This window comes from Ceratotherium simum, chromosome 14, assembly GCF_057802395.1.
Source record: "Ceratotherium simum simum isolate JZ-2026a chromosome 14, ASM5780239v1, whole genome shotgun sequence".
NCBI lineage: Eukaryota > Metazoa > Chordata > Mammalia > Perissodactyla > Rhinocerotidae > Ceratotherium > Ceratotherium simum.
The window spans coordinates 38,349,994-38,362,799 of NC_141913.1; the positions used below are offsets into that span (position 1 = coordinate 38,349,994).

The 12,806-nt window shown below is 36.7% G+C and overlaps 1 protein-coding gene across 3 annotated transcripts in view; it reads right to left on the reverse strand.

Moving 5' to 3' along the window:
* The window catches only part of DYM (dymeclin), a 437,675-nt gene that overhangs the window by 329,379 nt on the left and 95,490 nt on the right, over positions 1-12,806 (reverse strand). For all 3 annotated transcript variants that reach the window (XM_087439193.1, XM_004422520.3, XM_087439192.1), the window contains 2 exons: positions 6,436-6,561; positions 4,899-5,041 (listed from right to left, as the gene is read on the reverse strand). In XM_087439193.1, coding sequence (XP_087295319.1) covers positions 4,899-5,041; positions 6,436-6,561 — 269 coding nt within the window. The remainder of the gene's footprint in view (positions 1-4,898; positions 5,042-6,435; positions 6,562-12,806) is intronic.

Consider the following 12,806-nt stretch of genomic DNA (forward strand, 5'->3'; position numbering starts at 1 on the left):
TTAGAGGAATTTCTAAATTAAAAAACTGTCGAAAGGAAGGAAATCATTTTTTTCTTGTACTGCAAAATTAAGAATAGAGGCTTGTCAGCATGTATTATAGATATTACCAGATAAAGTAATATATATTAATGTACAATTCATTCTAACCACTTCCAGTGAAAGAAATAAATCATGCTTGACACATCTGAAAATGCTTTTTCAAAAAAGAACAAAATCTATACAAGTTAACTTTCATTATTCTCATTAACTACAAAAAATTTACTACTAGTAATTTAAAAATATTAATAATTCCTCTTAATTATTTATTACATTCCGATCAAACATCATCCAAGCACTCACTGTGTTCCACAAGACAAATAATGAGCAGAAATAAGAAGGGAATGTGCTGCATCGTAGAGCTTTTAATCTAAGATAAAGTGATAACAGAGTAGTTACAATAAAACCTAACTGTAAAGATTCAATTTAAGTGCAACACAAATGATACTATACTTAATAAAGGTGATTTTAAAATATAAAGGAAAATCTCCATTTCTTGATTCTTACTGAGGTAGTATACCTCATTTATTTTTAAGGGTAGCTGAATGTAAAATCTACTGAAGTTGATAAGTGTACTGTGGTTGTGTAAGAGATATCCCCTTTTAGGAAATATTCAAGTATTTATGGGCAAAGGGCCATGATGTATGTAACTTACCCTCAAATGGTAAAAAAAAAAAAAAAAAAAATATGTGTGTGTGTATGTGCGTGCCCAGAATAAGAGAGAGGGAGAGGGAGGGAGAGAATACAAATACAACACAAATGGGATAAAATGTTAATAATAAATCAATCTGGATAAAGGTATATAGATTTTTTTCTATAATATTTTTAGTTTTGGAACTCTTCTATATGTGTGAACATTATTTCCAAATATAGTTTTTTTAAAACGAGGAGGGAGATAAATGGGAAAAAAGCAAAATGTTGATAATTCCTGAAGATGAGTTGTGGGTAGAGGGGGGCTCATTTCTCCCATTCTCTCTACTTTTGTATGTCTTTGAAATTTTCCATAATAAAATGTTAGAAAAGAAAAATAAGTAAAGAGTAGATGAAATCAGGTATGTAAAGTAGCCTCTAAAGTGTCTGGAAAACAGAGGCATTCCGTAAATGACAGACATGTTATTACAACTGAGTTCATACCTACCTTCAGTGTAGACAAGTATTAGCTTTTGGTATTTAACTACATACAACAAGTATTTATCCACAGTCCACAGATGTAAGGACTTACAAAGATGTAAGGACTTACAAAGATGTAAGTCCTCTGCTGGATACTGCAGTGAACACCCTCACAGAGGTCAAGAAGCAGCTGACACACTCAGGAGTCAGGTGGTGACACTGAAGCAAAGGCTTCAGTGAAGACAGCAAAGGCTCAGGAGTTAAAAGAACTCAGCCCAAGTGCAAACCAACATCACTTCTCTCCTACGTGATCTTAGACAAATAATTTAATAACTAGGAACATTTCATCTATCACATTAAAAATTAACACCATCTATTTCACAAGGTTGCTATAAAAATAAAGTGAGATACACAAAAGGTTGCTCTGTAAACTCAGAAGTGCTACATAGATGTGAGTTCTCATTTTATTGTATGTAGAGCCAACGTAGGCAGAATACAGCTTGTACACAGTAATCATGACACAAAGCAGTGTTAAGTGCCACAGGAAAAGATCACATCTAGCTAGGAGGGAGAAAAGAAGTCTTGGTGGAGAAGGTGGTACTTGAGATGGACCTTAACAGTTGGATGGGCAGAAAATCAAAGTCACAGAGAGGAGGAAGCAGGATTCTAGGCTAAAGAGATAACTCAAGCAAAGGCACCAAGAGAGTGTCAGGCATGCAAGATGCAACAGAGTTTTTGCTGGAGTCTGGGCAATAAACAAAGAATAAGAAGAAAGAAATCTGAAAAAGTGAGAATGACTGGAGAAGGCCTCGCCTAACTCCGGTGAGGGCCCAGACATGTGACTCACTACTCATCTGGACCCAGTTCTAGCACAAGGATTCTCCTCTTCCCCTGCCAGTGCCAACAGAACTTCACTATCCAAAACCATGAAGTTTTTCAAAATAAGGCACGCTGTTCCAAAGGAAATAATTTAAGCAAAACATACAATACACATATTGCTATGAAAAGAAATGCTTTCTATATCCAAGAAAAATTCAATCCCAGCGAAACTGAATATAATGCAAAAGAGTTTATAATTTGCATCTAGCTTTACAACATGATTTTTTTTTCAGTGAGGAACTTGCAAATCATATTTTTCTCAAGCCAATATTACAGTAAGAAAATTCCTTAACTACCAACCAAAGATCATCACAAGTGATCACACAACTAAAGTCAAAGTTTCTTTGTCTACTTGACTGACTTTCCTGGAATGTGGCTTAATTCAAAATGTAAAAATTAATAAAGGGAAAAAAAAAAAAAAAATTAATAAAGGGAAACCTCATTTAAAATGGAGTTTGGCCGCCAGAAGGGGGAGCTCCCATGCAGTACCACTTGAGGTCAATTACAGGAAAGATGGTCAATTACAGACTCCAACAAAAAGTCCTTAACAGGAAGAATCATCAGTTACAGATCCCAACAGAAGTCTCAACAAGAAAGAATCCTTAATTATAGGAAGAAATGTACATTGCATCCCAAACAGAAATGGACTACTCCAGTAACTCAGCCAATGAGAAACCATCACCACCCAGAACTCTTGCTTTTCTCCAATGGACTTTCACTCAAAACAACCCTTCCCAATTTCCTCCTTTTTCCCTATAAAATAACATTGCTCTCTTTTGATTGTTGAATTTGCCTACGGTCTGCCATGGAATGCACATTCCAAGTTGCCATTCTTTGGCTATTTGCAAATAAACTTGTTTTGCTGGTAAAATAACTGGCTATTTCATTTTTAAGGTTGACAAGAATTATATGACTGTGATCTTTTTTACATTTTATTTTGCCCATGATACATAGCTGCATTTTTCAGAAGGAGAATGTCTTTTTGTTGTTTTTATAATCCTTTGAGTCATCTACTGTGAAATAATGAATAATTCCTCCATCATGATTTATACCTTTACATGAATAGTTTCATGAAGATTTAGGAAGAAAGCTATGTAAAATGTCTTGTGACTATAGCACACTAAAAATCATAAGTCTACTTTATGATTAAATATTAACTGAATATTAAATATTAAAAGGTGAGGGAAGAAACCAGAGAATTATTGAAAGTGATGTGGAAATAATCTCAGTGATCACCTATCCCAAACTTCTCATTTGAAAGACAAGAACCTGGGAGCCAGGCAAATGAAGGGACTTCCTTCTGATATGCTGCTAACTAGGTGGGAGCAGATCTAAAATTAAAAGTCAAGTTTTTTGGCACCCTGGTACTGATGACACCAGATACCATACTAGACTTCCTTCTGATGACACGTAACTGCAAGAAAAACCAAACACCAGATACAAATCTAGGTTTACTTAAAAAAAAAAAACTGCAAAGTATTCCCATTGTTTTGAAGAAAGCAGTCATACTATACTCCTTATACCTTATACTTATACTATCTCCTCCCCAAACTCTCCAACCATATTGGAGTACTGGAAAATACTCAACTTTTAAATATTTATACCAGTTTAATGATCAAAAAAAAGAAAACACTAATGGATTCATGAAGCCTTCCCAGGGTACGTGAGAAGCCATTCCTGTGCTGCCTTCAGAGGCCATGAATGAGCAAGCCTTGTACAGCCTCCTCATCTGAAACAATGAGGGCAGCGGCCAAGAGTGACTCGGAGAACAAACCTCCACATGTCTGGCATTCCAGGTAGCCTGCTCAGCACCAAAGACAAAGCCATGAGTGATCACAAATGTAATTCAACTCACAATACTAAAAGAAATCAAAGGAAGGCAAATCTAGAAAGCCTGGTCCACAGCTCAATTCCTCAAGTCAACAGAGGTCTTTTAATGCAAAGAGGTTCCCAAGACTCATTATCTAATAACTTATCACACACTACTACATTTTCATATCAAACTGGTGTTCCTCCCTGAGTGTGGAGAGCATGCTACAGCCATATTCAGCTGTGGACTTGGCTCCATTTAAAATTCCTTCAAACAGCTCAACTCTGCATTATGTAATTAAGTAGAATGTATACTGTTAGTTTAGTAAGAGCACCATGCAGACCTTACAACTGCCAAAGTGTCAGTCTAGTTTTTGTTTCTCTTTCAGAATAAAACAAAAGTTCAGTTTATATAACCTCACATGACCCAGCTCCTCCACACTGACAAAGAGGAGAACCGGGTATTCTTGTACTTCTATAGCGTCTTCAGGTTTGAACACTGTGAAACAGAAATGAGGCTTTCCTGTATGGTGAGAAAAGACTTCCTTCAGTTAATGAAATTTGCTTCCAATCTGATAAAACTCACATTTGTGCCACTTCAGAATTTATTACAAAACTCTTCAAAATGTGCTAATTTGTCACTGAACAAATGAAACATTGAGTATAGTAAGAAAACCACACCTAATTAGTCATGTAAAATCATAACCAATAAAGGCTCTAAAATAGAATGATTTTTTCATAAAACACAAGCAGGAAAAAGTTTCCAAGAGCTTAATTGTATTTATATTGTACAGCTAGAACTCATGCAATATGCATAAACACTCTTCTTGAAAAATGGTGTCTTACAGGTAAACAATCTATTCATTATTTTCATGTTCCACTGCATAAATCACTGCACCAAATGGAAAAAAATATTTTAAATTACTTCCAGTATTTCACATTTAGCCAGATGCACAGAGCCAATATAACTGTTAGTAGTGGCAGCCAAGTGAACAGAATTTCTTATGACTAATTAGACAAAATCTTTGTACATCAAAGAACTGACAAAATCTGATAAGGCTTACTTGCTACTCCTGATGCAAGTCCATAGAGCAGTCCTCCCCCATCCGACTGCTGAGGGAAAACATGTGCTCCTGGAGGAGGCGGCTTTTCTTGTCTGATAAAGTTATACAATAAGGTTTTCACAAGTTTGCTGGTGTATGGAAGACTACACAAAAAGAAAAAACAATATCAAACTCATATTTATGGGAGTTATATGATTTTGTATCATGATAAATATAATCTATATAATCTATTACTATAAAGGGATTAGCACAATTCAAAGAAATCTAGCACTGTCACATAATAGTGAAGACCATGGGCTTTGAGACCAGACTTGACGCCTAATTCTGGCTTTCCTCTCACTATGCCATAAGTCACTGGTCAAATCACTTCAGCTCTTTAGTTTCAGTTACCATAGCTGTAATCTGTATAACAGGTGAAATACAAATTCAGCTCATAAAACAGGACCTGGCACTTGAAGGAAGGTAGTAACATAGAAGTAGTAGGGAAAAGCAAGACTTAAAAACCAATAATATAAAAGACTATACTTTTTAAGTACGAAATTTTCAATTTTTTGCATACATACAAAAAATATATACATATGTATACAGATTTTTTTTAATGTTAATATTCTTTGCTTTTAAGTAATGGAAGGAGAGGAGAAGGGAGAGAAAATAGGTGAAAAGGGATATGTGTCTTCAAATTGGTGATAAATCCATTCCTGCAATCTAGAGAACACTTTTTAATAGACTCTTGAGCCAAAGCTCTCCAAAGAGCCCTAAGGGATTCTGTGAATGTGCCACAGATATAATCCTCAAGGTAGCAAGAAGGAAGTGAAAATGACAAAGCTTCCAATTCCCTGAGAATTTTAATCAAAGCTATTTTATTTGTATTTGTTTTACATTCTAAAGTTCTGTGAAGATTGTGTCGACAGAAGGTGTGTGTGTGCACGCGTGTATGTGCGTGTGTACGCGTGTATGTGCGTGTGTGTATTTCTCTATTCCCATCCCCACCCGCTAGGAGACTGTAAGCCTCTGCTCAGGAGCATAGCCCCACATCCTAACACATGCCTGGCACATGGTTAGCACACAATAAATAACTGTTGACTAAACGCAAGTAGGAACAGTCAGTTAAGAGGCTACTGAAGTAGTCCAAACACATGGAGAGGGGACACAGATTATTTCAATGGGACTGGTAGTTTCAACAGGACTGGTGAGAAGGGGAAGATACAAAAATAATTTCAAGGAACAAATGTGACTGAATAACTGCTCAGAAATAGAGAATGCTGCAGAAGGAAGAAGAAAAATGACTTTCAAGTTTCAATTCTACAAAGAAATCACTACAGAAGGCAATGAAGCTGGGGGCTGAGGGGCAGGAAGGATGGACAGTTTGGACAGGAAAGCAGAATTTGGTTCCGTACGTGTTGGGTTTGAAGTGCTGACAGAACAACTGGAGGAAATGTCTGGTTGGAAATATGGGACAATACTAAGGTAAGAGGACAAGACCAGAAATATAGATTTATACAATAAAAAACCAGACAAATTTAAAACAGAAACATACCATCGACCTCGCATCAAATACTTGTGACTGATGCTCTGTCGCAAAACTTCCTTGTGGAAGAGTTGGCAGGAAAGGAAAACAACCATTGTTGATACAGCTTCTACTGATATTTCATATGTAATATCTCTGGAGAAACAGGAAAACAAAACAGAATAATGATCATTTTTGAAGATTGTGATATTGCTCTTTTCTAAATAAACTATACATTTAAAAACTCAGATTTTGAGGTGGCGTAGTGGTTAAGGTCACACGCTCCACTTCGGTGGCCCAGGGTTCACGGGTTCGGATCCTGGCACGGACCTATGCACTGCTCATCAAGCCATGCTGTTGGTGGCGTCCCATATAAAGTAGAGGAAGATTAGCACAGACATTAGCTCAGGGCTAATCTTCCTCAGCAAAAAGAGAAAGATTGGCAATGGATGTGAGCTCAGGGTCGATCTTTCCCACCAAAAAAAAAAAAAAAAAAAACTCTCAAATCTAAATATTCAACAGGTTTCTGGTTATAAAAAAATACTAACATGTTTAACATAAAAATTATAAGTCAAGCAAAAATATGAAATCCTTTCCCAGTCATTAGCTCTTATACTTGGGTCAGGTATCCCATTACTTTCCTAATTTCCAGTTCCCATCTCCTACTGAATGACAAGTCTATTAGTGTATGATGGAAACAGTTACCAGCAATGCTCTGCACTGAAGATCCACTCTAAAGCTCTTATGTTCATCCCTGTCTAGTTATAAGACAAAAACAAACACTCAGATTGTAAAACTGAAAGAAGTCACAGTGTAGGGAAGAAAACAATGCCTTTTCGAGTTGATAATCACTTTACAATAAGAACGATGGAAGGTGGGCCGGCCCAGTGGAGTAGTGGTTAAGTTCGCACACTCTGCTTCGGCCACCCAGGGTTTGCAGGTTCGGATCCCGGGGACAGACCTATACACCATTCATCAAACCATGCTGTGGCGGCGTCCCACATACACAATAGAGGAAAACTGGCACAGATGTTAGCTCAGGGCTAATCTTTCTCAGCAAAAAGAAAAAGATTGGCAACGGATGTTAGCTCAGGGCCAATCTTCCTCACACACACACAAAAAGAAAAATAGTATACCCTGGATCTTCTATTTCTAGTGTCCACTTTCTCAAGGCCAACTCTGCATGCTCAGCAAAATATAAATAGTAAACAAATTATTCTTGTTTTATTAAGCATATTTCTATTATGAAGGACTACCCTTGTCCTCCCAAGATCATTAACCTCTTTTACAAACAAACCTTAGATCAAATAAAAAGGAAACAAAGTTGTGGCTGAGCAGGGAGCACAAATAGGAATAAACACATCAAGAAATCTTAAGTTATTGCAAAAGTTTAAACACAATTATCATGGGGAAAAGTAACATGTTAGACCAGGCAAGTGGAAATCTCAACAACACAGCAAAAAGAGTAATAGCTCCAAAAGAATATCAAAATATTTTTATAGAACTAAAATATTCATGGAAAGCCCAAAGAAAAATACTTAATATCCACTTAAATGAGGCTCAAACAAACTAAAGATGACTTCATTCTAGGACTGGGCAAACTTAAATTCTACCAGATATTTTAAGGAGTCATTGCTGATAAAATGTCTTTTAAAAACAAAATATACAAAACAAACACAAGAGGTCCATGCAATTGATCTTATTATGTAATGAATAAATCTCAGTTCTACTCAGAAACACGACTTTTTGGGCCGGCCCTGTGGCTTAGCGGTTAAGTGCGTGGGCTCCGATGCAGGCGGCCCGGGTTCGGATCCCGGGCGCGCACAGACGCACTGCTTCTCCGGCCATGCTGAGGCCACGTCCCACATACGGCACCTGGAAGAGTGTGCAGCTATGACTTACAACTATCGCCTGGGGCTTTGGGGGAAAAATAAATAAATTAAAAAAAATAAAAAAAATAAAGAAACGACTTTTAAAGTACTAAAACAATTCTCTTTTCTGAAATTTCCATAATTATTGTTGTAAATATTAACCACAAAAAATGCAATTCTTATATTCTTATTTCTTCAGTTGAATGAAAGACAAACCTGACGTGTTATGTTATGATACATTAATTCCTCATTAATGATGATTTGGGTACTCGGAACCCAAAAGATTTTACACCATAATAATCATGTATTCATATGCCTGTCAGGAATCTATACTCTATAATCAATTGGCTAAACTTTTCAGTTGAGTCAGGGTTTAAAGCCAAATCCTGAACCCTTGCCACATGATATAGCTTATAGATGGGTGATTACCTCCAATACATTCATTAATGTCACTGCATTAATAAAAAAGAATCAACTGTAGTGGTTTACAATTTAACATCTTATTCTATGTCCCAGATCCAGAAAGAAATTATTTTAGTTTGTTTAAACTGAAAACTATGACTATTAATAAATAGTAGGTCTAATAACCTTGAGAAAAGAGTGTATATTTAGAACAGAGGGTTGTTCTCCTTCAAAACTAATTGGGTCAAACAAAATCACAAGTGGGAGAACAGGAAAAGTGTTAACTAACCCTTGGATCATCCTCTCTTGCCACAGAATTTTGTGAAGCTATAGGGTGAAGAGTAGAGGGTTGAATGTTGGGAGGTAGGGAAAAGCTTATAGCACATAAGAATATTGACTCAATGTGACATTAAGTTTCATACCAAGCAAAAAATCCATTCCCCAAAAGTCCTAAACAGAACTAAGTGATCCCTCCTGTGTGCTTCCATAGGCCCATAGATAAAATTCTATCAAATTGTTTATGACATTGTATTTAAGTTCATAGATCATTCAACAAATACAAAGAATTTATTCTTACTATGGCTCGACAGGCATTATGCTACATATTGGAGACACATCCATCAACAAATAGATAAGCTCCTGCCTTTATAGAGCTTACAATTTAGTGAAGAAAAGAGAACTCAAGTAATAATTACTCCAAAAAGGGCCATAAAGAAAAAGAGCAAGTAACAACAAGAAAGGATTATAGGGCACTCTGATTTTAACAGTGGGATCAAAAGAAAGCTCCTCTAAAAAAGTGACATTAAGTTAAGACCTAAAGTAAGAGTGGCAGTTATCTGCAGACAAGTCTATCTTTCTTACTAGAACATATGAGAATCTAGTTAGGGACCCTTTCATTTTTCCCTTGTTTGTATTCCCAGCTCTAGTACATAATAGGCACTCAATGGATAAATGGATAAACAGAAGGATCTTTCTTGCTCTGATTTTGATTGTAACTGATTGGGACTTCCTGAATAGATTCATCAGCATAGTGTACAAGGCATACATAACTTAAAATAGCAAAAAAGGAAGAAATGTGTTGAGATCATGTAATACATAATCATAATACAAAAGGAATACTCACTGCAACAAAAATGTAAAGGGAATTGCATGAAAGAAGGATCCAGGATGCTGTTGATTACTTAGAGGATATCTTCTATTCATTTTGCTGATGAGTATCCGTTTACTAGTGCTAAAACACTAATAAACGACACACAGGATGATCTGAATGGAGCGACTTAATACTATGAAGATAATTCTATGCAAACTAATCTTATGGTCAATGCAATCACAACCAATATTCTCATTGTTTTTTCAGGAGCTTCATAAATTGACTCTAAAATTTTTATGAAAGAATAAACATGTAGCAAAGTGAACCTTGAAAATGAAGAGTGAAGGGAGGGACTTTCCCTACCAGATATCAAGCCAGGCTATACAGCTGTAGTAATAAACACAGCATGGTAGATGCACACACACAAAAATAGACAAACCAATGGAACTCAATTGGGAACTGAATGTATAGCTCAGACCTATATATATATGGAAACAATATAAAAAAAGATGGATCCACAAATCAATGGAGAAAGAACAGATGGTACAGAAGATGGTGCTGGGAAAAACTGGCTCATTTCATAAAGAAAAATAATGATGGATCCCTATCTGACAACATACTCAAAGACCTACTAAAGATGAATTATAGACTTGGATGCGAACAGCAAAATTAAAGTTAATAGAATAAAATGTACAATAATACATTAGTTTGTAACATAAGCACAAGAATAAACTTCTAAAATAAAAGCCTAAGAGTACAAACCATAAAGCAAAAGAAAAATGCATTTAATTACATTGAAATTAAGGATTATTGCTCAACAAATGAAACCCTGGACAAAGTTAGCAGGCAGATGAGAGACCGAAAGAAGAACAAGGAACTAGTATCTAGAACATTACACGCAACTCCGGCAAATGGCCAAGAAAAACGCAAGAACTCCACTAGAAGAAAAGAGCAAAAGATATAGTCACTTTAAAACAATGGGATATCCCTTTACGCTCTAGAAAATGTAAAGTATTGGCAGGTATACGATGATATGTAAACCCTCATGTACTGCTGATGGGAATACTAACCAACACAGACATTTTAGAGAACAACCTATGACCCAGTATATGTACATATGTCAAAGAAAACTTCACAGAAATACGTCTGAGGACTGTGGTAGGCAACCTCTAAGATGACCCCCAATAATCCCTGTTTCCTGATAGTTGTAACTGCTTTCCCTTGAGTGTAGGCTGGATCTAGTGACTCGTTTCTAACAAACAGAACATAGCAAAAGTGACGGGATGCCATTTCTGAGAGGAGATTATCTTATAAAAAGACTATGGCTTGTGTTGGGCATCCTCTCTCACTCTTCTATTTGCTTTCTCTGAGGGAGGCCAACTGCCTCTGACATACGGAGACATCCAGCTGGCAAAGAACTAAGGGAGGCCTCCAGTCAACAGCCAAGTGAGGAACTGAGGCCCTCAGTCCAACAACCCTAGAGGAATGGAATCCTGCCAACAGCCAAATGAGAAATGGAAGAAGGAGATCCTCTCCAGTTGAGGCTTCAGATGAGACCACAGCCCCAGCCATAAGCTCAACTACAGCCTCATGAGACACTTGAGTCAGAGGCACCAAGCTACGCTGTACCCAGATTCCTGGTCCTAAAAAACTGTAAAACAATGTTGTTTTAAACAGCTACGTTTTAGGGCAATTTATTATGCAGTAATAGATAAATAACAAAGACATTTGTTATTTGTGGTGCCACAAAATTGAAGGCAGTCCAGGTGTCCATCACTGAGGAACTGGATAAGTAAAATGTGGTGGATGCACACAATGGATCAGTTTTAGCAGCAAGAGACTAGATGTCCATTTAGCATCACAGGTAGCTCTTAAAAACAGTTCTGAGAAGAAAAATAAAGAACAGAATGAGTTCTATAATACAATTCTATTTTTTTTTAAATAATTTTATTTATTTATTTATTTTCCCCCAAAGCCCCCAAGTAGATAGTTGTATGTCATAGCTGCACATCCTTCTAGTTGCTGTATGTGGGATGCGGCCTCAGCATGGCCGGAGAAGCAGTGCGTCGGTGCGCGCCTGGGATCCGAACCCGGGCCGCCAGCGGCGGGGCGCGTGCACTTAACCGCTAAGCCACGGGGCCAGCTCTACAATTCTATTTATGTACATTAAAAATACATGTACACATAAGAATAACATTTTGTACTTGAACATATACATACAAAAATACACACATTAACACATTAAAATGGCTGTTTACAGGAATGAAGAGGAGTAAGGAATGAGGATAAATGGGAATAAGTGAATGGATTAACATCAAACGGAGGGAGGGATGGGCCTTACATGAACCTATGATGATAGTGACCCCCTGAACTGAAGAATGTGATTGACTCAACCCTATGTCTAACGTGTCCAAAATCAGAGATTGTGGGATGAAGGGGGCATAAAAGGTTGAGGGTGTACTGAAGTGGGAAAATGCTTAGACTAATCCAGGAAACAAAAAGCACATGCAATAAACGGTCTAGTTGGGACATTATGAAGACCTCAATTAAAACAATGACAAGAGGAATGGAAAAGAGCAATCAGATTTGAACGACATTTAACAAAACAAAACTAATAGCACTCAGTGACAAACTGGATGCTTAAAGTGGGCAAGAAAGATTAAGAAAGACTAAGATTTCTAAATTTAGAACTCAGAGATAGTGATGTCATCAACCTAAATCAAGAACATAGGAAATGGAAAATCACTCTACATGTATAGTCAATCAATGCTCATTATTCATGGATTCCATATTTGTGAATTCACCTATTCACTAAAATTGATTTGTAACTCCAAAAATTAGTATTCACAGCAAGTTGAAATGACCTACATGATTTACTAATTTGTGCCAAAGAAATCCTAGGCAAAATTTTATAACAAAAAATAGCTTATGATTACAAATGAATTCAAAGATAGATGACAAAATACACTATGTTAAAGATGATAAAATCAAAGTCTGCATTTTTCTAGTGTCACTGGGGAACAGGAGATAATAACTGA